Source organism: Tenrec ecaudatus, chromosome 14 (assembly GCF_050624435.1).
Source record: "Tenrec ecaudatus isolate mTenEca1 chromosome 14, mTenEca1.hap1, whole genome shotgun sequence".
In the NCBI taxonomy this organism is placed as follows: domain Eukaryota; kingdom Metazoa; phylum Chordata; class Mammalia; order Afrosoricida; family Tenrecidae; genus Tenrec; species Tenrec ecaudatus.
This window is the reverse complement of record NC_134543.1, coordinates 33,780,628-33,807,979: the sequence shown is the minus strand read 5'-3', so window position 1 is coordinate 33,807,979 and position 27,352 is coordinate 33,780,628. Positions and strand designations below refer to the sequence as shown.

The window sequence follows — 27,352 nt, the reverse complement described above, 5'->3', positions numbered from 1 at the left end:
TGCCGCGCCCCTCCTCTTACCGCCCTCCCCCCAACACACGCACACACACACACACACACACGCACGCACACACACACACACACACACACACACACACACACACACACACACACACACTCCGTTTCCCATTGGCGTCTTCCAGACGAGCTGCGTCTCCAAGGGCAGAGCGCGATGTTGTTGGTCGTGAATCCTCCCGTCCTTGGAGAGAACCTAGCCCCTTCCGGGTCAGCACCAGTCCCCCCAATCGGGCTCACGGGGTCCCCCCGATCGTCCGCGCCGAGCGCGCGGGGGCCAGCTCGCCACCGCCCGCGGGTTGCGGGAGGGAGGAGGGCGGGGAGACGGCGGGCGGCGCGGGAGTGGGGGAGGGCGGGGGCGGGCGCAGGGAGGGAGGGGAGGCCATCGGAGCGGGAAGAGCGAGCAGCCGCCCGGAGCCGCCGGGGAGCATGGGCGTGCGGGGCGACCGACGGCCGCGGGGTGCCAGCACCGCAGCCCAGCCCGCGAGGCGCGCCGCCGGCGCCCGCCGCTTTTAAAGCCCGGAGGACGCGGCGGGGCGCGCGGGAGGCGGCCGAATGGAAAGAAAGAGCGCGGCGGCCGCGGCCAAGGGGAACCCGAGTCCTCCCGCGGCGGGGGAGCGGCCGCGGCCGGCGGCGGCGGCGTGCGTCCCGGGCGGCGGCCAGGCTGGGGCGGCGGCCGAGCCCGCCGAGCTCCTCCGGCGCGCGCACGAGTTCAAGAGCCAAGGGGCCCAGTGCTACAAGGACAAGAAATTCCGCGAAGCCATCGGCAAATACCACCGCGCGCTGCTGGAGCTCAAGGGACTGCTGCCGCCCCCCGGGGACCGGGAGCGGGACTCGCACGCGGCCTCCCTGCCCGGGGCCCCCGAACCCGGCCACCTCTCGGCGGAGCAGAGCCAGACGCTGGAAGCCATCGAGATCGACTGCTACAACAGCCTGGCAGGTGAGCCGCGCGCGCGCGCGCCCGCGCCCCCGCGCTCCCGGCCCCTCTGCCTCCCACCCCTGCTTCGGCCGCTCCGAGGGCCCCCGGGAGGGAGGGACGGACGCTCCGCGGTGGAAAGGCGGGAGGGTGGGGGGCGCTTTGGCAAAAGTGTGACTTTTAGGATCTGGCATTCCAAAAGCCGTAGTCATTCCCGCATACTCCGTAAATCTCACTGATCAATACCTGCAAGGGACAGGACCCGGTGGCCTGGCGGCGGCTACTACGGTTACTATTCACCAAGGGGGACCCACAAGCCACAAACGCACCCCGGGCGGATCACCCCCCATCCGCCCCAAGACCTGCGTTTTCCCGCTGGAGGGTCCTGGGGCAGCCCACGCACCTGGCTGTTGGCCAGTGTCTTAGGTACCGGAGCTGCGTCCTCGCTCGCCGCCCCCCGCCCGCCCCGCCCCGAACTGACCGCGTCCGGGCCAGTGGTGTTTCTCTAGGTCCTTTGGCCCCAGTGGCAAGGGGCAGTTTGGCCATGATGTCTTCATCATCTTAAGCAAAATGGATTCCAAAACGCTACTGGGTTCTTTCTGAACCCTGCTGGGGTGGGGTGGGGTGGGGTAGGGGGTACCCAGTGGGCTAGAGCTGGGCTGCAGGGACATTGAAGGTGGAAAACCCTCTCTATGCCATTCTCTCCAGGTGGCTGCTAGGGTTGAGGAAAGGGTGGCCCCATTGGTGGAATAAGAAAGTATACATTCCAGAGGGAGAGTAAGGTCAAAGTTAGGCATATATATATATATATATATATATATATATATATATATATATATATATATATACAGGAAAAGTCTCTAAAGAAGAAAGAATGTGGGTGTTCCCAGGGCCATGTGTGTGTGTGTGTGTGTGTGTGTGTGTGTGACAAGATGGGAGAAGTTGGCAAAAACAATGGCCTTAGATTTGAGATTCACTCTCTCCTCATGTCCTAACACATTTGGTGGGGCTGTGGCACGGTCAAGCTCCTCCGACCAAATTATTAAAAGGCCACTTATCCTAGTCCCTACTTGAAGTTGTCTAAACTGTCCATGAAAGGACGGAGTTGGAACCATGACGGGGTGTGGCGAATGTGCCGGACTCCGGCACTTTGTCAACTGTGAAACTGTTTACAAATGTAAAGGCTTCCTAGTGATGGTGGTAGCAGTAGTCACAATTCTTGAAATGGTGGTGCTGGGAGCAGTGCGAGTAATAACAGCTATAGACAAAGTAGGAGTGCACCCAAGATGTGATACTGAAGTCCTTCACAGGAATCAGCTTGATTCCTTTTATGCAGCAATAGCGTCTCTGGCTTGGACGTTGCTGGCCTATGACTCGTTAAAGGGCACAGTAGCTTTGGGAGGAAGTGCTGTGGATCACTAATGAGGCGACTCTGAGTGGTAATGGGATCTTGTAGTCAGGGCTCTCCATCAATATTCTAGGGCTGCCCCTCACCTCCACGCGTTTGGCCGCCTGCCAGTGCCTAGCACTGCCTGCCCTTCAGCCCAGAAGTGGCATCGCCTCCATCCTGAAACTGAAGATGTGCCCTTGGCCGGGGCAGCTCAGTCAGGACAAGGCGAATCTGGACAGCTCCTCCACTTCTCTTCTTCCTCTTTCCGCTCGCTCTCCTGCCCCCAACACTTCTAGAAAAGAGCGGAGTGTCCAGCGCCTCCCACTTATTAATATTAACGGTAGTGATTTATTATCTTCTGTGACTGAGCAAGACAAGCTACAGACATTGTCCCTTTCTTATCTTCATGAACACTTGATTAAAAATATATATGATCATCATCTTGGCAGAGTAAAAGAAAAACAAGGCTCCGGAGCCATCCCACTCTAAACCGTTCTTGCCATTACGACCCTGACGCAAGGAGGCAGCGTTGCTGGGCCTCTGTCTCCCCTGAGTCCAGTCAGGCGGGCCCTACATCGCTGCTCTTTACTCCTTCCTTTGGGAAGCTCTAAACCCAGGCCTCCGGGAGAAAGAAATGCTGTACCTTGCTACAGGGCTCTGAGAAGACGACTTCCCCAGAGTCTATGTTGCCAAGTTTTACCTAAGGAAGAAAAGCAAGGTAGAGCGATTTCAAGCTGAGCAGCCCATTGTTGCGGTTCAGCTGGAAGGAAGGGTCCACATAGGAGATGCTTGAGGTAGAAGCACAAAGATGTCTGTTGTTTGTTTCCTTTTGGGTAATCTGTAAAACTGGGTACTAGCATCCCAGCAGTCCCAGGTAATAAGAAGGTGTCCTTTTGGTTGGATTCCAAAGGAACAAACACATGCTTGTAATATGTCTTTTTTTTAAAATACCAACAAGCTTAGAGTGGGGTGGAGACCCACTCACCTCACCACCTAAAGAAATCCGTTGTACTATATTCCCTTCCTGTATGCTTTCCTGTGCGTAAGTGTAAACAACATACAAAGCGGGACACAGCCCTGCATCCTGCTTTTATCCCCACTTGGCCTTGTGACAGAAACAGTTTTGCATTTCATTTAAATATTTTCATGGAGATTATTTTCGTTGGGAAGAAAACGTTTCACTGTGTTTATAATTACCATGCGGAAGAACGGGAAGGGCAGAGGATCGGTGCACTGTTGTCAGAGCCCGAACAGCATGAGTGACCTTCCTTCTCCCACGGGCTTGCTAGAAGGAGGGAGACCAGCATCTGCAGGTTTATTCCAGCAGAAAAGTGACTGGACCTTCCATCCAATCAGCCACCAGCTGAGCAGCCTAGTGGCCCCAGGCGCGAGCAAGTCAAAGATAAAGGATTTGATCTCCTTCTATGCGCTTCTGCATCGAGGGAGAGACCTGGAGTTTAGAAGAAAAGATGGACTAGCCCAGAATTACCTGGAGGATTAGGACTGTGTCGCTAAGGTGTCTCGGCTACAAACAAGAGGCTGTTGTGAAGCTTCTGGAGGAAGCGTTGAGAGAATAGCAGGGGACTAGAATGCACTAGGAGCTGTCAGTGCACAATCCATTTAGGTGGCCTGGGACCATCAAAGGGGCAAAGTGTCCATGCTTGTTTCTAGTCTGTGTAGAGTTCCTTCTGACCAGGGAAGACCTGGCCCTGAACTTGATTTTTGCATACCTTATTCTCTAAGAAATTCAAGTAAAGAAATAGAAGCATCCTGTTCCTTTGGAATTTCAAATGACTCATGCAATGATTAGAAGAGACCTTCTGATCCGCCTGGGGAAACTAAGATTCTGATATTTATAACGACCACAGAGGAAGCATGTACGGGATTATTCATCTCTCCGACCTTGAACAAGACACAGGTCCCCTCTTGGTGAGAAGGCCCTTCGCAAAACCCCTTGAAGGGCAGAGACTTTTATTCTCCGTCAGTTCCTATGGGACTGGTGGCTCCAGCCCAGATAGGATCAAAGGTTGCAACACCTAATAATTTTGTTGCTATTTTGAAGTGATGTTTGGTGCTCAATTGTTTGCTACTCACGGTGGTGTGGAGGGTGCGCTGGCAGGTCATGGCATTGGACTTGAAGAGTAGGCGGGTAAGAGTCAGCTTGTGCCTCGCTCCCTGAGACAGACACTCTATGACCTGGAAAACAACCCCTATGGCTTCATTTGCCTCCATTTTCATCCTTTCAGAACTAGGCTTTGGGTTTTTGCTGTTGTTGTTGTTTATAAAGGTGCAAATAGTATCCATAGGCTACAAATGAAGTCCCAGGACAGGAGGCTAGCAGAGAGGGCAAGACCAGTGAAGTCATACTGGGGGAAAAGCTTGGTTTGGGGCTCTGGGGCGCCAGCCTCATCAGTGCATACGGACATGGCTTAACGTAAGTGGGACCAGGGTTGACTAATTTCCCAGGAGTTGTTCAAAACAAAAATGAAAATCAAAAGTCAGGAAAAAAGTATGGAAAGGGGTATTAAAATATATCACCTTTGCCCTTTCTTTGATGGTATCTTTCTTGACTCAGCATGATGTTTTAATTTACTGTTTAATGTAATTCCAAGTTAAAAATTAAAATACTTAAAACAGTGGCATGAGTTTTACCATGCGTATTTCTTTTGGGCAATGTCAGTCTCAAAAGGGAATGCAAGAGTGCTTACTTGAATATGAAATCTTAGAAATTACACAGTTCATCCTTTGTGGCTCATACATGCATTTGCATTTTGTTCGAATGGAACAGTAGAAATGGTAAATGAAACTAATTCAACTGTTTTCTCTCCCCTCTCTGAGCACTTCCTAGGAGCCCTGGACTTTAAGCTTCCTGCAGAGTAAGGGAGCACTTGGAGGAAAATGAGGTAGGGCTTGCCCTCACCTCCTGTCCTCATTCTCAGGGAAGTGGTGAGCTCAGGTGTGGAAGTGGCAGATGTAAAAAGGATAGGAAAAGTTATTTGTTTTTATGAGAACGCTATTACTTTCTACAACTGGCGCAATTTCTGCTTTGTGTGGCTTCTTAAGAGTTCTCAGTAGCAACTCTTGTTCATGTGTAGGTATAACGCCCTGTAGCTGAAACTCACGTCGAATCCCTCTGACCTAGCACGCATTATGAATCCACTGGATTCTGTGCTCGCGGAGCATCATCAGTGCCGTCTACAAATGAGACGGAGTAGGCGTGGGAAACATGCGGGTTACCCTTACATCCTCTGCTCACAGACAGGCTCCATGACCCCATCAGACTTCACTTAGGAAACTCAAGGTCAAAGCTGAAGTGGAGAATTTCAAGAGAGCGACAGCCAGCAAAGCATGGGATGCTTCTTGGTGAGCCTAGAACTCTTTGTCATCCACCTCCTCCATGGGACACCAGAAGACACTGGGTGGCTAAGCTTAAGGTGGACAAAACTGAAGCTAGCTCCCGGGGCAAGTTCCAAGAACAAAGAATACCCAAGCTAGAGGGGTGTGGAGGCAGGGGATGCCCCTTAAAGATGGATAAATTCCAACTGCAAGAACTGAGGAGGAAAGGGGGTCTGGAGCTGAAGACACTTTGGCAGGGGTGGGTGGGTGGGTAAGAATTAGCCAAAAGAGAGAGGGAGAAGAGGGACCTCATGTTAGTGTGTTCACCCAAGATTCAGCCATCGGGACCAGAGAATTTGCGTGGTCAAGCCATGGTCGATTGGAGGCTGTTTCTCAAGCAACACTTGGGCCACAGGGCCCCCAGGGCTCTTACATACATCTTAAAATCATCACTCTAACCTATCCCTCTGTCACCATGTGGGCTTTTCCCTCGGTTTCCTCTTGTGACAGGGACACCATCACTGGACCTCCCCGTTCCCAATATGGCCTCATCTGAACTTAACTAATTATGTTTGCAGGGACCCTATGCCCAAATTAGTCCATTGTGAGGTTCTGGATAGGCATGGGTTTTGAGGGGACATCAGCACTGAGATAATGCTATGTCTCATAGAACCCCAAACCAACAGCTCCCTGATTAAAATATTATATATATATATATATATATATATATTTTTTTTTAATTTAAGGAAACAGGAGCTGTGGTACTAAGGAGAGTTCATTCCTATCAGAAGACACTCCAATCTTTCTACGAAATCTGATAGTAACCATTGTTCTCCCTACAGTATTCTCTAATTCTCTGCTAAGATTCCGTACTACACCCACATACAACTCCTGGACTGTACTTAGAGTGAGCAGGATATGAAGGAAGCATTCGGCTGTAGCTCCAGATCAGGATCAGGAAGCCTGCAGGCAAAACCTGGAAGGCTCCCTGAGGAGGAGAGTGCATTTCTCCCCCTCGCTGCCTCCACCATCAAGCCAGCTAGCCGCCTTCCTTTCTGGGGACTGCCTACTGGATGCCAAGCAGGCTTCCTCTGGGCCCTCTCAGGTCGGGCCTCTTGGTTCCCTTAGTTGAGCCCTCCTCCCAGCTCCCTCTCAGCAGGGGCCACGAATGGATTGATCCCATTTAGTAGGGCACAGTTACTTTATTTGCAAAGTAGGCGATTGTCGCTTCATTTGCATGGAGTATATTTGACCAATCCCTGCAAGGTACAAAATCAGTCACCTGGCAGGTTACTGTAAGCTGTGGAGATTGCAGCCTAGGGCCAGACATTATTACTCCTTTTTTTTTCTTTAACATTTTACTGAGGGCTCTTACAGTTCTTGTAACAATCCATGCTCCTCTTTTTTTTTTTAAAGAAAAATTAATGGTGGCATTATTTGCATAAGGAAATGTTTGATAGTTCCGCCTTCTCGGGTCCTTTCAAATATTTTCCTGGATGTAAAAGAAACCTGCTTATCAACGTAACTTGCAATATCATTGTGTGTCTTGCCTCTGCTGTGCAGTCCATCTTAGACCGTAGTACCCAAGAAGTCCAGAGAAATTGTCCAAGGCCCCACACTTTTCATACGATCCCCTAAGAGGACTTGCCCACCTCTCTATCATGCTTCACTGCCCCACACCACACAGGAGGTTAGATCCTGACTGGTGGGAGGTACTTCAGAGCAGGAGACTGGCCCTTCTGTGCACCTGGCGCATCCTCGTGACAATTTGAATCTGCCGAGGGCCGGGATCCTCTGAATCTGCCAGATCCCTGAATCTAGGGCAGGGCCATTAGGAGTGGATCTAAACTCACTAGGTGGCAGTGAGTTTGCGGGCCGAGAGAGAGCAGAAGCCGAACTGCTCTGGTGTTGAGAAAGGGACCATGTGAAGCAATGAAGCAAACACCAAGGTTCCAGCCAGGCCCAGAGTCTAGGAAAACATCCCCATCGGCCATTCAGACAGAGCAGCCCAGGTTCCAGGAAGCTCTGTTGACATCCATCCGGTCTTGACTAGATGTCCACCGTGGTACTTTCCAACCTCAACCCGAACCCTGTCTCTTCAAAACCTGACCGGGAGGCAGGGCAAACCAATGTTCCGCTTGGCTTCAATGCTGATCTGCCCTGTGAATTTGAACAAGTCCCTTCACCCCGAGCCCTAGTTTCCTCATCTACAAGCTGTGGAGATTGGGACAGAATTCCACCACCACCACCCCCCCCCCCCCGCCACCCCCGTCTTCGGCTTTTCTATCTGGGAGCATACAGATTTGAGGAAGGAAACCAAAGTAAACTGTCTTTTACTGCTACTTACTCAAGGTGACTGCTGACAGATCGTTTAAGCAAGATTTCCAAGACAGCCCTTGCAGTTTTGGGGGTAATGCAAAATAAAGGCCCTCCCAGTCTCCCCGGACAATAGAGGCAGAGATAGGAGAGTAAGAGCTAGAAGTATACACTCTAGCTACTCTGTGTATACCCTATATTGTACAGCTGTGTGTGCGTATGTATGATATGACTAGGAGCATGCGGCATACATGAGAGGAAGTCAACATGTATTGCTCCAGAGTTCTAGTGCACACACAGGATTATTCCAGACAAAATTTGTGGAAACCTATCTCTGAGGAGTGGATGGCTCCAGACAAGTTCTCTCCGTCATACGGGTGCCGTGGTCTTCTTAGTGCAACATCGGACTAAAAGTTCCATCAGCACAGGGATTTTGAAGGGATCTGTGGGGCCAGTTCTACCCAAGAAAGAGAAGGCAGCTCAGATGGTGAGGTGCCTGCTTGGGGCGACTCCCAAGGGGCCATCCGTTTTCTCAGAGGACACGTATGGTCACAGGCTTACTAGGATGCAGTGTTTTTGAAATCAAAAGAGCGTTGGTGCGAAAAGGCCAGGACAGTTGTCCTGAGCACACTTTCCCATCACAACAAGACACCCGCTCGTTCTTCGAGGGCAGCGGGAGCTGTGCTGCGAGAATCTTGTCGGGAAACCTTACCGCATCCATTCAGCAGCCTCGATCTTGTCCCCTTCAGACTTCTTTTTGTTCTCCAAACTCAAAGAACATCTAATAGGGACACTCGTTGCATCCTTTGGGGATGTCAACACGGCTGTTTTCATGTCACGTAGACGTGAAAGCACAGAATTCTTCAGGGAAGGACTAGCGAGAGCGAAACACCGCCTTCCGAAGTGTGTGAGTCTAGATGGAGGAGCTGTCAAGAAACAGTACCTCTACATGTTGATGTTTCAGTTTAATACAGGCGCCTATGATTTTGTAGCTATCTATTTTTTTACTGTCCCTCCTATTTATGTAAGGAGGATATTTGCGGTGATATTTTAAAGGCAACTTTCTTGCCTGCTTTCTGGTCTTTTCTGTAGATTAAATGTCCTATTACCCCAGCTCCCATACTTTATAGGTTATGTAATGTGTGTGTGTGTGTACAAACATATATATCCTCATAAATGGGAAGACATGTACTCTCAGAAAGTTGGCTCCTGGTGGGAAATCCTGGTGACAAGGGGAAATAATACTTTTGAGAAGTAGACTGATGGGGCCAAGAGTTTCAGGGACTAGGTTCTGGCAAAGTTCTAGCATCTTAGAGAGTTGCTACCTTTGCCCAAAAGCTGGAAAGCCTTGCAGAAGTTGGACTAAATACGAGGCTTTCTGGCTGCAGCGCTGGGGCTGCGGCCCATGCTGAGTCAGCGCCGAAGTCTTTTCTCTGCGGGCGCTACCCCCCCAGGTTATGGAGGTCACACCATCATTAGGAACGCGTGAGGATATCAGTGTGCATGCAAGAGCTGCGTTCCTGCGTGCCCATGGGGATGAGGAAGCCGAGAAGGAACACAGCCCGAGACTCCAGAAATCTTAAAGGCAATGTGGTGTAGCAGAGACAGACATTCACTTTGCATGAGAGGATCTAGGTTTGAACCTTGCCTTCCCCACGAACTGACTGCTCTGTGAGCCTCGGCCTGGTCCCATCCTCGATGAACTTCCATGACCATTTCAGGATCGGAGTATATATATATAATATATATTATATATAAAATCAATCTCAGGCTACTGGTAGGAATTGAGGTAAATTATCTATGTCCATGGGCTAGTCCATTGCCTAATAAATGATACTTCTATGCAAATCTGGAGTCCAAGGGCGGTTCAAAAGGTTAATGCGCTCACCTAAAGTTTGGAGGTTCAAAGCCACCCAGAGGCACTTGCATAGAAAACCCTATGGAGCACAATTCTTCTGTAACACACACGGTGTTGTCGTGAGGCAGAATCCAATCAACAGAAGCTTTTCTATGCAAATCTTAAGTACAGTAGGGACCGAGACCAAGCAAGTATGTCAGAAGGGAGGGAATATGGATGCAGCAAAGGAGACTTCCAGGGAGCAGGGGAAGCAGAGGAGCTCACAGGAAAGGACAAAAGAGAGTTCAGAGGAAGCATTTCCATCAGCCCCAGTAGAACAGTGGGTTATGCTTTGGGTTGCTAGCCGCAACGTCAGAAGTTTGAAACCATCAGTGGCTCTTTGGGAGAAACACAAGACTTTCTACTCCTTTAAAGTCTCGGTCTTGGAAACTCACAAGGACAGTTCTACCCTCCCCTATGGGCTTGCTCTGAGTGAGAATTAACTCGATGGGAGTGAGAGCGTGTTGAAGTCACTGCAGAAGGAACCCTGGTGGCGCACTAGTCAAGCGGTCACCTGCCAACCAGAAGTAGGCAGTTCAAACCCACCCCGCAGCTCCCCAGGAGAGAGAGCTAATGACCTGCTCCTGTAAGATTCTAACTGCAACTGAAAAACGACCCTCCCAAATTAGTGCTGTCGGGCCTATTCTGACCCCAGAGACCCCAGAGGACAGAGCAGATGTGTCTGTGGGTTTCTAAGACTGTTCATCTTGATGCTGCCGAAAGGCTCTTTTTTTTTTTTGGCCCTGTGGAGAGGCTGATGGGCTTGATCTGCCGACCTTGTGGTCGGCAGCCCACTGTTTCAATCCATTTTGTCACCAGAACTCCTGCAAAAGATCACAGCTTGGAAAACCCTGTGAGACTGCTCTGCTCTGTCGCTGGGGTTACTGTGCGTCGAAATCCCTTAGATGGCACCTACCTCCGAGAAGTCCACAGGGCAGGGAATGAGGAGTGCTGAGCCACCATCCGGACATGGGGGCATTTCTTAACCTGGGCACGCAGCCCATCAGGCTTCCTCCCAAGGGCAGTTGAGCTGCAACAGGGCCACCAGCCCTCGCCCCAGTGCCCATGCCTTCTTCCATTCTGTCAGGATTCCGGTCAGTGCGAGGACGGAGGCAGACCTCGCTGGGCTGTAGGCAGACAGTCTCTGTCGGAGACTGCACAAGCGATGAAGCCTCATTTAGATGGAGTCTGTGCATTTTCTGCCTTTTCCCGTACACAGCCCAGCAGTGCACTTTGAACTAAGCCAGCAGGGAAAGTACCTGGAGCTCTCTCATAAGTCAGACCACTTCAGAGTCTGACGGCAGCGTATAAGGTCTGCCAGGAAGCGGAGACACACGTGAGGATCCGTGGAGTCCCTCAGCCAGCAAGAGGGCTGACTGGTGGCAAGGGGAAACTGAGGAAGGCTGAGGCTGGTGTGAAGAGGAAACACCCTCAGGGAGGCCCGAGGATGGCAGGCTCCCGTCTGCCCCACCTCCCTTGGTGTGTGTCTGCTGCCAGTGCCAACTTAGTTACTGACCTCTTGGGAGGATGAGGAACCCCCCAATGCTACATGGTCTGACTACAAGGAGGGCCCTCACAGGTGATGTCCGATGTCCCAAGTTGGGTCCTCTTTTAAATGAGCCCGTACAGATGTTCCTTCACCCCAATGCCCAGGGCCCTCATTATCCGAGGTCTCCCCAAGGTAGTGCCCTGTAATGAGTCAGTACCTTCCACTCAGGAAACACCCCAGACCCCTGCTGTCCACTCCTGTTCTCTCCGAAGGGTGCCTGGGTGTTGGTGATACAGATTTTTAAATGGTTTTCTAGTTATGAAAATGAAAACACCATCACCGTAGATGATATGAACGCCGTAGAACACAGGAAATGATAAAGACAAAAATAAAAACCACTTCCAGTCCCTCACCACTTCCAGTCGATTCCTCTTCCGTATGTAAAGAAATATTGACCGGCAGGGAAAGCCACCCCCAGGCACTCCATGTTCCTGCGCCTGAGCCCATTGTTGCAGCCACTCTGTCGGTCCATCTCCATCAGGGCCTCTCTCTTGTCCACTGACCCCTGTCTCACCGAGCATGGTGTCCTTCCCCAGGGACTGGTCTCTCCTGACAACAAGTCCAAAGTACATGAGACAGGCTCACCATCCTTGCCTCTAAGGAGCACTCTGGTCATACTTCTGAGACCGATCCGTTTGTCCTTCTGGCAGTCCATGGTATTTCAGTAGTCTTCACCAGCACCATGATTCAAATGCATTGTTTCCTCTTGGGTCCTCCACAGCCCTCTCGACATTTACCTACCGTATATACTCGAGTAGAAGCCGAGTTTTTCAGCACATTTTTAATGCTGTTTTTGTGGTAAAATTAGGTGCCGTGGCTGATATTCAGGTCGGCTTATACTCGAGTATATGTGGTAATTTGTCTTCTACGGTTCTCTAGTTTCACCTTCCTCCCCTGAAGCAGTCGATTGAGATGGGAAAAGAAAAAAAGAAAATTTCTTCCTTAAGAAGAAATCTCATGTGAGCTATTACAATAAAAATCCCTTTTCCTGTGGGGGGCAAACTGGAAATGGGTAATGGTGATGGTTGCAAAGCATGAAGAATGTACATTACTGAGTGGTACATGAAAAAATTAATGAAATCACAACATTCACAGCATAGCCATAGAACATTCGTTTTTCAAGAGAAAGTTATGCCCTGATGCAAATACATATGTGCACGCACTTCTTTTTTCCACCAGAGTCAAGTTGTGCGCCACCAACTCTTGGGGTGTGCATTTTCCTTCCCCTCAAACTTTCCCTTGAAAACGTTTTTCCACATCATTAAGCTTTCAGTAAAATCTGTAGCACGCTTTTACTAGCTGTATAGCTTCCATTGTTCCAACACCCCATTATATATTCAGCCAATCTCCTCTTGATGGATTTCCCTTTGCTATTATCTGCAGTGCCGACACAGAAAGCTAGTGGTCCTCCTCCTGCAGCAGGTGTGCCTGCTAGCTCATTTGTCCCCATTTGTCCCATAGCTGAGTGGCACCGTGGTGTGTACTGCTGCCACAGGCAAGGGGGTGAGATGAGACGTGAGCGCCACGGATGGCACAGAGGGTGGTCAGGAGAGGAGATTCGAGTGGAGAAGGCAGCCTTCCAGGTTCCATAAGAGAGCAGGATGCGATTTGGGCTTTCTGAGGCGTCCCTGGTGTGGCTCAGGTCCCTACCAATGAACGTGACGTGCATCATTGACAAGAACTGATAATATTACATGAAGAGTTTCTTGTATATACTTATCATCACACCTGGACTGGCCAACTGGGTACCTGCAAAGTTTACTCCCAACGAAAGAAAGGTGTGGTAGTGCTCAATCCACAGCTGCGCTGTCTTTCTGTCATCCCACTGTGACCTTCTCCTTCTCTGTCTACTACACCAGGGGCAAGAATGAACATTTTTCCCAGAGTTGCTTGAAGGTCAGTGAATGGTCACACAGCACACAAAGGTCAGGCATTGGTCTTCGCTCCTAGGCTATGTGTAAAGCACTACCGTAGGCTTGTATGCAGGGATGCAAAGATGCCGTGACAATGCTTGTCTGGAAGGACAAACATCATGTAGGTAACAGCAATGCTGCTAACTCCTGATTTGAGAACGTGGCTGTGGGAAAGAATTTTACTCTTTGTAAAACCAGAAGACTCACTGTGGTTTTGACTTCCAGTGAGGCTATCCAATACGGTCTGCCCGTGAGTACATTACCAGTAGGCAGGTATGGACTACATGTCACAGGCATGAAAAAATAACAATTTCTCAGCAAGTTAGAAATAAAGGGAAATGTCCCGCTCTTGCTGATGCGTATCTAGCTGCAAAACCTCTAACAAACATCGTGCGTAATGATAAAACATGGAATGCCTTCTCCCGAAGATTGGGAACAAGGCAAGGATATCTACTCTCACCCCATTTCACCGTGGTACTGGGAATTCTAGGCACTGAAGAAAAGAACAGAAGGGAAGGGAAGAAAGAGAAGACGAATATACAGATTGGAGAGGAAGGAACACACCTGTCCCTATTTGGAGATAACATCATTATTTATGTAGGAAATATCCAGGAATCTACACACACACACACACACACACACACATCTCCTACAAATAATTAAGTTCAGCAAGGTCACAAGACCAACACAGGAAATCACTCGCTTTCCTATCTATCAGCAGGGAACATGAAGAGCACTGGGGGCCAACAGTGGGATAACTTGTTGGCATGGCACCCTAGCACCCAGGCCTGTGCCATGCCTTATGGATAGTGGTAAATGGCTCACGCCAAACGACTGGTTTGTCCACAAGCACTGGTGTTACCACTCCTTTGAGTGGATTCTGATTCCCTTTCACGGAATATTACCATAAACCTTCAACTTAATAGGATTTTAGACGGACTTTCCACCTTAGCTCTTTCATCTACCATGTTGACAGCTGTACTTGACAACAGAACATGGAATAAGAAGAATACATCATGGAATCCAGAGTTCTGGATCTATGGAGGCTGAATGAAACCCCCAATCAGCTGTCCTAAGATTATCTTTAAACCTGAAACCCAAACTACTCCCTGACGTCTTATTAAAACCAAACAATAACTTCGCTGACCTCCTTCTCTTTAAATGCCTGCCTTCGAGCATTGTGCTCTTTTAAGAGTTAGCTGTATGAGCTAAAGCTGACAATCGCAGCTCAGAAGAGTGGCTAGGAAAGCTAGAGGGTAGTCCGTTTGTGTTAATGGGGGGCAAACAACCCGGTAAGGAAAGTGAGACTGTCCCTCAGCTCCTGATCAGTGTCGCGGACCGACACGTGTAAATACCACTGAACTGGTATGTGTGCTGCTGTGTATATCACCACCACCAACAAAATGAACATTTTTTGAAAATTAACTCAACACTTGAATTGTGTGATTTGTGGATGCTATCTCCATGAAACGGTTTAAAAAGAAAACAAGGAAGACTAGCATGAAAAGAAAAATGGATCCATCGGACTTGACTGACGTTGGAAACCTTTGCCGTGCCAAAGACCACGTGACGAGGATGAAAAGGAGTTGTAGAGTGGGAGAAGACGTTGCAGACCGCGTGCGTATCTGACAGGTGCAGAAGACGTCCTAAGCCCGGCAGGAGAACAGCAGTCCCGTAAGGGGGTGGATGGATGACCAGAGGAGACACTTCACCAAAGAAGATGGACAGATGTCCAACACATGAGTACATGTTCAGCAGACACAAAACTCCCAAGCATTATCACTGCCCATCTATCAGCATGGCTAAAATATAAGATAAATACAACAAGAAACCCATGTAGAAAGGAGGAGGGACCAAGTCATTATGTACATTGCTGGCGGGAATGTAAAATTGTACAGTCACTCTGGAAAACAGCTTGGCAGTTTTCAAACTAGACGTGCAGTTACCTCATTAGCTTAGAGAAATAACAGAATTGCTCACATAAAAATTTTTAAAAAGCACTTACACGTATGCTCATAGCAGCTTGTTTTAAGGGTTGAAAACTGCAAACAGCCCAGTGGCCCTTCAATGTCTATTTGTTTTTTAAAACATGACTGAACCAATGTGGTACATCCATTCCATGGACTAGAACTCAGTAGTCAAAAAGGCTGGACTTTGTGGTGTGCTCAACAACTTGGGTGACTCTTGATGGAATTATGGTGAATTAAAAAAAAATCTATTCCAAAATGTTTCACTCAGTAATCATATTACATTGCTAAAATAACAGACTTTTAGAAATGGGGAACAGGTTAGTGGTTACCAGAGGTTAAGGGAGGCATGAGGTGTGGGTAGGCAGGTGGAAAGTATAGTTATAAATGAAAGAAAAATAAAGCATAAAAAGAAATACGGATAAATTAAGGGTAATAAAGGGTCCTTTTGAAGATGAGACTGTGCTATGTCTTGACTCTAGAGGTGGATACAACAACCTACATGTGTGATAAAATTGCATAGGATACAAACATTAAAAAAAACAATCCCACTACCATTGAGCCAATTTTTGACTCCTGATGACCGCCTAGGGCAGAAAAGAACTGCCGTGGTGCTTTTCCAGCTCTGTAGTTCTTTTCAGGAGAAAGAACCATCTTTTTCCCACAGAGAGGTCGGCGGGTTCCCAGAATCTGTGTAAGTACCCAAGTACCAGCAAAACCAGGAAGTCCGAAATAAGACAGTTGGGTTGTGCCGATGTCAGTATCATGACTGTGTAGTATACAGTGGTTTTATAGCAAAGTCCCCTCCGGAAAACTGTGTGAAGGATACCGGTTTCCCGATGGGTTTTTTTTTTTTACAAACAGGTGAGTTTGGCATTGTCTTGTAAACATTTCAATGAAAAGAAACTATTTCTAGCTTAGTCATGCAAACACCAGCGAAGGTGGGAGAAACCGAGAACATCATTTCAACGGCCTTCCTGGCACCTAACGGCAAGGAGAGCAGTGGATCCCTTCGACTGGCGACACTGCTGGCCTAAGGTTTGCTACAAGAACTGAAGCCAAACTGTGGTGGCAAGGCCGCACTTGGCTTTGTTTGTTGTTCCACTCTGGCTGCTGAGGAGCGAGTGGGGAAAAGAATGTGAGGGGACTGTGAAGTACTTCCACACGAAGGAAGCCTGCTTCGGCACCATCACGATCGCTCTTCAACCAAAGGAGAACCAGCTGTGTAATGATTAAGAGCGCTGTCTTGGGTGCCACGTGGCCGCTGGGTTCAAATCCTGACTCTGACACTGATGGGCTTTCCGATCTTAGGTAAGTCACGGAATTCCCTTGAGCCTCAGTTTTCTCATCCGGAAAATGGGCACACCGTTAGAACCTATGTCATAGGCTCTTTAAAGGACTGTTTCAGTGAGAATTCATGGAATCAAACATACACGGTCCCCGCCGTTTTCAATGGTGCGGTCCAGTGACAAAGCCTGCCTGTTTCACAACGTGTCACCTTGCGCATGCTTTTTAGCCTTGCTGTTTCACCGGCTTGGACTTAGACGCCGTTCCCGGGACATTCCCCACTGTGCCTTAACATTACTGTTGTCAGTTTGATCTCATACAGGTATATCTTAAAAGCAGACAATGCGCAAGGCATACACTCTTTATTAATTGAGAGAAACCCTTGTTTCGTGTGCAAATGACCTCATGAGGTAGTTTGGGTTCAAGGTGAACACTTTGCTTCCCGTTCTTAAAATAGGTTTGGAGGTTCACCTGATTTCAGAGGATACGGTTAAGTGTGGTTTCCCTAAGAACTTGACATAAGTTCCGATCAAGATCCAGCTAGTGGGCCCTTGATCAAAATGTTCAGTAAAAGGATCTGTCCACCATTAATTTCTCCTGTCTCGTGGTGAAGGAACCATTCATTCACCAACCTCATGGGTTTTGCGTTTGTTTTATATGAAGACCTCATGTTTGTGTGTTTGTTTTATATGAAGACCTCGAACCAGTTCATTCTGGTTTGAACCCCAGCTAAGAATTTACATTTCCATCCAGATGTACTGAGTCAGATTAAGCATTTTAACAAGGTCCCTGGGTAGTTCTTGTCAAAATGTGGGCTGCACTCTCTTGTTTTACCGCACTACCTGGTCTTTAGAAAATATTCATTCCAAATGCTAGCAAGTAAGGTCCTGTCTCAGGAGACGGGTAGCCCAACCATAGGATCCCACTGGGGACTTACCGTATATACTCGTGTATGAGCTAAGTTTTTCAGCACAAAAAAAAAAATGTGCTGAAAAACTGGGGTTTGCTTATGCACGGGTCAGTGGTACCCCAGCGAGATGCAACATCTCGCTGCCCACCCCCCCCCAGGTAACGGGATGAGCACCCACTATCTCGTGGGTGATTGCCCCTGACACTGCAGGGCTTTGAATGTTTGTTTACTTACATCTAACCAATCAGAGCCGTCCTATGACGTGTATCTTTGAATAAGCCTTTTAACGACTGTGTGAGAAGGATGTGGCATGAATGGATGTCATCTGGTCAAGCCCGACTAACAAAAGGAGGAAATCTCATGAAGCCTGACAGAGTTAATAGCAAAGTGGGTTCGAGATGCATGGGAAGACATTCCAGAAGACATGGTGTGACGTGCCTTCCACAAATGGAGTATTAGCAATGCTGTGGATGGCAGTGAAGACTGCGCTTTGTATGAAAATGACAGCAGTGATGGTGATGACGGCGATCTCAGTGAGGACAGCATCTATGATGACCTCACACCAGCTGAAGCTCTGCATCGGGATACAGATGAGGATGAGGAATCCAGTTTTGAAGGATTTTAACTCTTTACATTTTAGCTTGGTTGCTGATTGAGCTCAGGGAATAGTACTCTTAAGGTATCGTTGATACCTTATTGTTTTTGTTGAACCTATTTTCCACTTACTGTGCTGGTTTACTAATGTTAAATGACTTGTCCTTTTGTTTTTTATCTAAAATAAATATTTAAATACATTACCCCACTGATGTCTCAACTTTTAGTAATTTTATTTTCATTTGTTTTGATTATTGAAACTCACCAATAGCTTCTGCATTTACCACCCTAGGCTTATACTCGAGTCAATCAGTTTTTCTGGTTTCCCAGGTAATAATTAGGTGCCTCGGCTTATACTCGGGTCAGCTTATATTCGAGTATCTACGGTACTTAAAATGTAGATCCCCGTGCTCAACGCCGGCCCCTAGGAACCTCTGTCACTGGGGATGGAGTCTGAGAATCCCCATGTAAATCGAGTGTCCACGGAAATCTGGGAGAACCCCTGGTCTTTTTCGGGTACTCCCATCTCTGCCATTTAGGGAGCACTGACTTCCTTCATCCTGCCAGAAAGAAGTCAAGGAAAAGGCAGGTGGAAACCACAAGGACCTTCATGTTTGCCAACGTCAGCCTTGAGTGGCCGTAGGAGTTGGAAGAGATTTGATGGCAGTGGTTTCATTTGGTTCCACCTCGAAGCCCAGAATGGTGAGGTCTTTGAACCCAGAACACACAGACAAACGTCAGTCGGGGAATATGATTGTCATCCACAGGCTCGGCGGCATCTGAACGGTGCAACAACTTCTGAAAACACTTCCTCCTCCTGTCATAGGCCCTCTCATCTCCAATTGAGTCAGGAGCCAGGCGTGTTCATGTTCCCGCTGGCACCGATTTTTAGAGTTTCTAGCACGGAATTACCAGGACTCCAGTGGAGCCCAGGGACTTTGGGTCTGTTTCCTACCCATCCACTAAGCTGGCATCCGTTTCCGATGTGCAGCCCGTTCACGGTGCTGGAGGAGACTGAGGGCAGCGGCAGGGAGCACTGGTGTTTTCTGTGTGGAAGGTCAGTGGAGAGGGGAGGAACCCAGTGCTGACTCAGAGGCTGTCGAGCAGAAGGGAGCAGGCCCAGGGGCCCATCCTGGCACTTTTCCCTCATCCCCATTTTGGGCGGTGATGCTGCTTTTGTCATTTTCTGCACATAACACCCCTTCCCCTACACAGGGCCGCTCCCCTTTTGAAAGGAAAACTGGTCCTTAACACCAAGCATCAAACCTACTTTTAGGAAACATTTTGGGTAAATGTGAGTTTTATGTACATCCTACATCATATAAAAGAAACTAGGAGATAAAAAAAATGAGTTGTTTTCTGAACTGTGAATGCAAGAATTTGAGTGGCGGGGGCCGGGGTGGGGGACAATATCAGTACTTTCGGGGAAAAGTGATATTGGATAGGTCGTTGTACTCCTGAATATAGAACTTCATGGAGAAATCACTCCTAACACTTCACTGCACTCTCCAATAACACCTCCGTCGAAAACCAACCGAAAAACCAAACCAAACCCGTTGCCGTCAAGTCCGTTCTGGCGCCTGGAACCCCATGTATTTTCAGAGTACCGGGGCACTCTGCGAGGTTTAGATGGCTGTGATGGTTTAGAATAGATCACCAGACCTTTCTTATGAGGCACCATGGGGTGGATTAGATCTAACAATCTTTTGGTTCCTAGTCGAGCACTTAACCATTCATACCGCCTAGGAACTCTCTCTGGAAAAGAAACCTTGAAACCATCTTCCAAGATGAGTTGTGTGAAGCCAGGCTTGCAGATAGGTTGTTTTTCGGAGCCGTTCGGTCAGCTGCAACTCATGGCGCGCTTTGTCCAACAGAACAAAACGTGGCCCGATCCCGGGCAGTTCTCTCAGCGGTCATTACGCAGCCCCTGTGTCAGTCCATCTTGTCGAGGGTCTTCCTCTTCTGCACTGCCCTCTGCTTTCTTAAGCATGAGGGCCTTCTCCTGATAACTGGCCTCTCCAATAACTTGATCTTACCGTCCTTGCTTCCAACCAGTGTTCTGGCTGTCCTGCCGAGGCAAGAGAACGTTGGTCTTGTGGCACTCCGTGGGACTTTGGTCTTGTGGCACTCCATGTGACTTTGGTCTTGTGGCACTCCGTGGGACTTTGGTCCTGGCACTCCGTGGGACTTTGGTCTGTGGCACTCCATGGGACTTTGGTCTTGTGGCACTCCATGGGACTTTGGTCTTGTGGCACTCCGTGGGACTTTGGTCTGTGGCACTCCATGGGACTTTGGTCTTGTGGCACTCCATGGGACTTTGGTCTGTGGCACTCCGTGGGACTTTGGTCTGTGGCACTCCATGGGACTTTGGTCTTGTGGCACTCCATGGGACTTTGGTCTTGTGGCACTCCGTGGGACTTTGGTCTGTGGCACTCCATGGGACTTTTAGTATTCTTCTCCAGCACCATTCCAAACACACCAATTCTAATTTGCCTTCATTCACAATCCGGCCATCACTGCATGTGGGATGATTAAACATACCGGGGCTGGGTCAGGCGTGTGTCTGTCCTGGGGTTTCGCCTTGGCTCTTTAGCACGTTAACGAGGCTTTTGGCCGCAGATTGGCCCAGGGCAGTACATCCTTTGATTTCCTAACTGCTGCTTAGTGAGTGTTGACTGGGGGGGTAAGTAGAGTAATATAAAGTACAATCCTTAACAACGTCAATCTTTTCTGCTTATCATGATGTTGTCTATTGGTCCACGGGTGAGGTCTTTGCTTTCTTTACATGGAATTGTCATCCACACTGAAGGCTGCAGGCTTTGGTTTTCATCAGTAAGTCTTTCAAGGCCTCCTTGTTTTCCGCAGGCAAGGTTGTGCCGTCTGCACCGCAAAGCTTTTTAGGGTGCCTTCCTCCCATCTTCATGCCCATTCCCCTTCCTGCGGGCCAGCCTCTCCACGTATTGTTCCATGTACATGGACAGCCTTGACATACACATCTCTTGATTTTAACCTTGTCTGTTCAAAGGGCTGCCTCTCGGTCTGTGTAGTTTCCACATGCGCACAATCAAGTGCTTTTCAGCGGTGTCCACAGTTGGTTGGGATCCACGGGTCAAATGCGTTGGCAGAGACAATAAAGCACAGGGAAACCTCCTTCTCGTAGTCTGTGCTTTGAGAAAAGACCCGTCTGACATCAGCAGTAATACCCCTTGTTCCGTGTCCTCTTCTGAATCCAGCTCGAATTTCTGGCACATTACTGTTGCATCTGTTTTGACATTCTATTCAGCAAAATTTTACTTGTATGTGATTCCTAATGATATTATTATTTGATCATTTTGGTCAGGTAGCCGTCCACAGGATTTCTTAGCATCCGTAGACCAGGGAGTGCTTCCAGTGATGCCTCATTCTTTGAAAGAGTTCTACTGGTATCCCGTCAATTCCTGGAGCTTTGGTTTTCCCTAATGGCTTCAGTGCAGCTTGGACTTCTTCCTTCAATACGATTGGTTCTCGATCATATGCTACCCCTTCCGATTGATGAATAATGACGAATTCTTCCTCTTACAATGACTGTGTATTTTTTCATCTTCTTCTGAGACTTCCTGTGTCATTCAATATTTGCCCAAGGAAACCTTTGGCATTACAACTCAAGGCTTGAATTTATTTTTTTTCTTTCAGCTTGATATACACTGAGCATGCCTTTCATTTTGGATTTTTAAATCCAGGTCTTTGTACGTTTTTCATGCTTTGTCTTCTTGAACTACCCTTTGAAATGTTCTGTTTTACTTGACCGTTTCTTCCATTTGCTTAAGTTACCCTGTGTTCAAGAGCATGTTTCCGAGTCTCTTCTGACTTCCCTTTGGTCTTGTCTTCCTTTCTTGTCTGTAAGTGAACTTCTACTTTCTTCCTGTATGATATTCTTGCTGTCATCCCACAGCTCATCTGGTCTTCAGTCATTAGCATCCAATATGTCAAATATATTCTTGAGAGAGATGAACTAAAAATTTATAATTTAGCTCTTGTTTTAATAATCTTCAGCTTCAACCTGAACTTGCACAGGAGCAATTGATGGTCAGTTTCACTGGCAGCCCCTGGCCTCATTTCATCCAATGATACTGCCCTTCTCCATCTCTCTTCCCACAGATATAGTCAATTTGGTTCCTGTTTATTCCATCTGGTGAGATCCAAAGGTACAGCCATCCTTTATGTACAGTGACGAAGTCATTGGTCTTGCAGAATTCTCTCATGTGCTCTCCAGCTTCGGTTCCATCCCCGAGATTATATTTTCCAACTACTAATCCTTCCTCTTTGATTCCAACTTTGGCATTCCCATCCCCAATCATGATCAATGCACTTTGATTACAGGTCTCATCAATTTCAGACTAGATAAGCTAGTAGAATACTTCAATGTCTTCATTATTGGCTTTAGTGATTGGTGCATACATTTGAATAACAGTCGGATTAACTGGTCTTCCTTGCAGATCTGTCGCTATTACCCTTTGCCAGACAGCCTTGTTATTCAAGATGGTTCTTGGAATATATGGGAGTCGCTGGCACGGTGTAAGATGTACAACATACATAAATTACCTCCTTTAATCATCACGTGGGCTCTTACAACATGAGTATTGTCTTTATTTAACACATGGGAAAGAGGAGGCCCAAAGAGATGAAGTAACTTGCCCAAGGGCCAACGATGGTAAGTGATGGAGTTCAGATGATAGGCCAGTATAATGTCTGCAGGTCCAACCTTGAACTTCAGCCAGAACATCCCAGAACTGGCACAACTCACATGTGCCTGTCCAATTTGGCTCTGGCCTGCCCTTGTTGTCAAACGTCTTCAGTATTAGTTACCACTGTGCAGAAGCCCAAGCCCCTCCGACCTGACCTTTATGCCACTGCTCCTTGAAAGAAATGTGAAAACAAGTCCAATCATTTAACTTGGGGGAAGTACATGCACCACTCTCTATGCAGTGCAGTAGCCCCTTCCTGGGTCCACCTCCCAAAGAGATGGCCAGAGGGAGCCCAGCCAGGTTCACAGAGTGGATTCCTTCTATTGCCGGTCTCCAGGTGGATCTGTCCATCCTCTCACCCACCTCCTGCTTCTGTTCAGCAAGTAAAGACAAACAGAAGTGAAGCAACTCTAAGAAGAAGCCAGTGGTTACAAGAACGTGTTCTGTCTCTCATCTGGTTTCCCTTCATCTCATGCCAATGGGTGGCATTTTGCCCAGGCAGTCATTACGCCCTGCATGCCCCAGGAGAAACAAAAACAAAAACAGGTGCCAGAGCTGGGAGGCAAGGAGAACCTGAGGTCTCTTGGCCTGGGATCTCAATATGGGTCCTGCTCTGGGGGGCACTGAACTGATGCTTTCCCCATGTAGGTGCAAGAAGGTACAATGGGGCTCCTTAGGGGACTGGTTCTCTCCTTTTTTCTGACTGAACCCCTTTTTTCATGGAGCTGTTGGAAAGCTGGATAGCTCTTCTTATCCAATTGTCCTCCATCAGCTGTGGAGAAGAAATCTCCACATGGGAGATGTGCAGCACCCATATTGTCCTCCAAATTTCACTCTTTCTTGTGAATCACATGGCCTACTGCCATCACCAAAGCAGACTCCCAGAAGCCGGTTTCTCTTCTAATGCTTTCTGTAAAGTGTAGAGAAAAGCTTGTCTTCATTCTCCACAGCAGGGCGGATGCCACCATAGCACGTGTCCAGACTCCAGAAGACCAGCAAGCTAAGAAGGGGATAACATTCCATTCAAAGGCGCTTCTAAATATGAGCGTCTCCGACCCCAGGTGTCTACTGTAGAGGTTTCTGTCACCACATGCCTGTATCCTTGAATCCGAATACACCCTCAGAGGCCAGGCCAGACAGGAACGAGGTCCTCCATCCATTCGATCTAAGACCCTGCTTTTCTGATTCAACAGCTTCCTCTCCTACGGATGATTGGCAGCCTCAGAACCTTACCTTAAGAAAAACCATGTCAGAACACCCAGACTCTATGCTAAAAAAGAAAAACGCAAATTGCTATCAGAGCAACTCTGACTCATGGCATAACAACATGATATGCTGCCTGGTCCTACCCGAGCTTCATGATGGCTATATCCACCCAGCTGGCGAGGAATGATTGTTTTGTACAAGTTATCTCACTGTTATTAGCAGAAAGAACGGAATTATTTTTGAAAAGTAATCAGTGAGACGATTGCATCCTCCTATTTAGTGGCAAATGTTTGCATTCATAGGCTGTTCTATTTAAACAGATGGCAGAGATTCTTGGGTAAGATTCAGGCCCTCATTTTACAGACGAGAAACACAGACCCAGGGAGGAAAATTGTTTTGAAAAATTTTTTGTTGTTTGTATTGAGACAGCAAAACACACACCACACGTCAGCAGTTTCTGCATGTACAGCTCAGGGACATAAATTATATATTTTTGAGTTATAAAATTGTCTTTGCCCTCCTTTTCCCAATTGCTTTCCCCATTAACACGAAGGTACTTCCCTACTCTTCTTATCTGATTTTCCAAGATACTGCTGTGAATTTGGTCCCATGTTGGTAATACTTTGAGAGTCTCATGCTCAAAGCAGATGTTTGTTGTTGTTTTAAGGAATCCTTGTGGTGTAATGGGTTCCCCCTTGGGCTGCTAACCACAAGATCAGCCCTTTGAACTCAGCAGCCACTTCCTGGGATCTCTGGGGGCAGAGTGGGTTATGCATCAGACTGCTAACTGCAAAGCCAGCCGTTCAAAACCAGCAGCCACTCTGGCAGAAAGATGAGGCTTTCCACTCTCGAAAATCGTGACCGCCCCAGAAAGCTACTGGGGCAGCAGTTCCACCCCTAGCCCTGAGCCTCACTGAGTCAGAATCAACTCAATGGAAGTGAGGTTTCAGCTTCTTTGTGTCAAGAAGGCTTCAGGACATAGTTTTGTCCACAGTTTCAAGATTGTCTCAGGTTCATCTAGCTTCTGTGACTCCAGAACTGTAGAATCTATGAGAATTCAAAATTGTATTTTACATTTCATTTATGATGACTTCCAATTTTCCTAGATTCATACATTGAACATTCCATATGTATATATTTTTTCAGCTGTCCTCATTTTGAGTCCTTTCACCGTCCTTATTCATCCTGTCTACTGAGCAAACAACTGGAAAAGCTGAAGAAGAATGTGGCATCAGGGTTGGAGGAAGACTTATCAACAACCTTCAATATTCAGGTGACACAATCTTGCTCGCTGAAAACAAGAAGGACTTGAAGCACTTGCTGGTGAAGATCAAGGTATGCGGACTTCAGTATGGGTAGCAACCCAGTGCAAAGAAAGCCAGATTTCTCACAACTGAACCAGTAGACGACACCACGGAAAACAGAGGAACTATTGAAGTTGTCAAGGATTGGATTTTTCTTGGATCATCAATCAAGCTTCATGGAAGCAGCAGTGAGGAAATCAAATGGTATCTTGCATTGAGCAAATCTGCTGCACATGCCCTCTTCAGAGTGTTGAAGAGCAAGGATGTCATTTTGAGGACTAAGGTGCTCCTGACCCAACTCACAGTATTTTTAATTGCTTTATATGCATGGGAAAGTTGGGCAATGAGTAAAGAAGACAAAAGAAGAATTGATGCATTTGAATTATGGTATTGGTGAATAATATTGAAAGTACCACAGACTGTCAAAAGAACAAACAAATCTGTCTTGGAAGAAATAGAACCAGACTACTCCCAGACGTGAAGATGCTGAGATTCGGTATCATGGTCTTGGACATGTTAGCAGGGGAGACCAGGCCCTGGACACCACGCTTAGAAAAGCAGTACGTCAGCAGAAAACAGTCAGACCTCTAACAAGGTGGACTGACACAGTGGCTACAACAATGGGCTCAAGCCTCCCAACAGATGTGAAGATCGTGTAGGACCCGGCAGGGTTTTGTTCTGTTATACGTAGGCGTCACTGTGAGTCAGAGCCAACTCAAGGTCTCTAACAACGACAACATGCACCAAATATTTTTGTTTTGTTAACGTATCCGATATAAAATGTAAATGGTTTACTGTGTTTTTGTTTGTGTATGTGTGTTCCTCGTATCATGTTAGGTGCAGGTATGACTTTATGGTGATCTCTGGAAGTTGTGAATGGTTTGAGGAGAATCATACAGGTGCCAAGTGACAAGGGGGAGACTGCGATACTTAAGGTTTTCTGTCAACTTTGCTGGGCTGGAATTCTCAGCGGCTTAGTAATTAAGAAGTAGTAATCCCCCATGATGAGATCTCTTTGCAGTGGGGCCTGCTTCCAATATAAGTGAAAGCTGTGGAAAGGTTTCATTGCTTTTTTGGGGGTCTGGATCCTTCATCTAGCTTGTCATCTGCTCTTTTCAAGCCTACCGTTTTAGCTGCCAATCTTGGATTCATTGTTCTTTGCAGCTAGAAGCTCTCTGTCCGACCTTCCAATCTTGGTTCCATCAACCCCAGCAACTACATGAGGCAAGGGATGCTTCCAACTTGACACCTGACCCCAAACTTGGAACTTGCCTGCTTCTACAACTGTGTAGATACAAGCCTCTCTGTATATATACGTACGTACACTTCAAGGGTTTTGTTTCTCCGTAGATCTCCGGCTATACAAATATGCATCTCTTCCAGGCAGTTAGCCAAGTAACTGCCTTCTAAATTTGCTGGCATAGACAAATGCATGATTCCAGTGCTTCACCAGCCTTGTTTTTGGTTAATGCTTTCAGTGCAGCTTGAACTTCTTCCTTCTGCACCATCGGTTCTTGCTCATATGCTACTTCCTGAAATGGTGGAATGTCCACCAGTTCATTTTCGTGTTCAGTGACTCTGTGTATTCTTTCCTTCATCTTTGGATGCTTCTTCTACCATTCAAAATATTCCCCATAAAATCTTTCGGGACTGCAACTCGAGGCTTGAAATGTTTGAGTTCTTTCAAATAGGCCGAGCAGGTTCTTTCTGTTCGCTTTTCTGACTAGGCCGCTGCACATTTCATTATAATCTTTTACTTCATGTTTTCAGCTGTCCTTTGGGATGTTCTGTTCAGCTCTCTCACGTCATCATTTCCTCTGTGTGCCGTAGCTACCCTACCAAGAAGAGCAAGTTTCAAAGTCTCTCCTGGCATCCACGTTGGCCTTTTCTTTCTTCCCTGTCTTTATTAACGACCTTGGCTGTCTTCATGAGTATGTTCTTGATGTCACCCCACAGCTCACGGGGTCTCTGTCATTAGTGCTCAGTGAGTCAAATCTGATCTTGAGACTTTCTCAAAATTCAGGTGGGA

General features: G+C 47.7%; 1 protein-coding gene across 1 annotated transcript in view; it reads left to right on the top strand.

Moving 5' to 3' along the window:
- The first annotated feature begins 412 nt into the window (after window positions 1-412).
- TTC9 (tetratricopeptide repeat domain 9) overlaps window positions 413-27,352 on the top strand; it is a 38,534-nt gene continuing 11,594 nt past the window's right edge. The window contains exon 1 of the mRNA XM_075531521.1: window positions 413-954. Coding sequence (XP_075387636.1) covers window positions 570-954 — 385 coding nt within the window. The 5' untranslated portion in view covers window positions 413-569. The remainder of the gene's footprint in view (window positions 955-27,352) is intronic.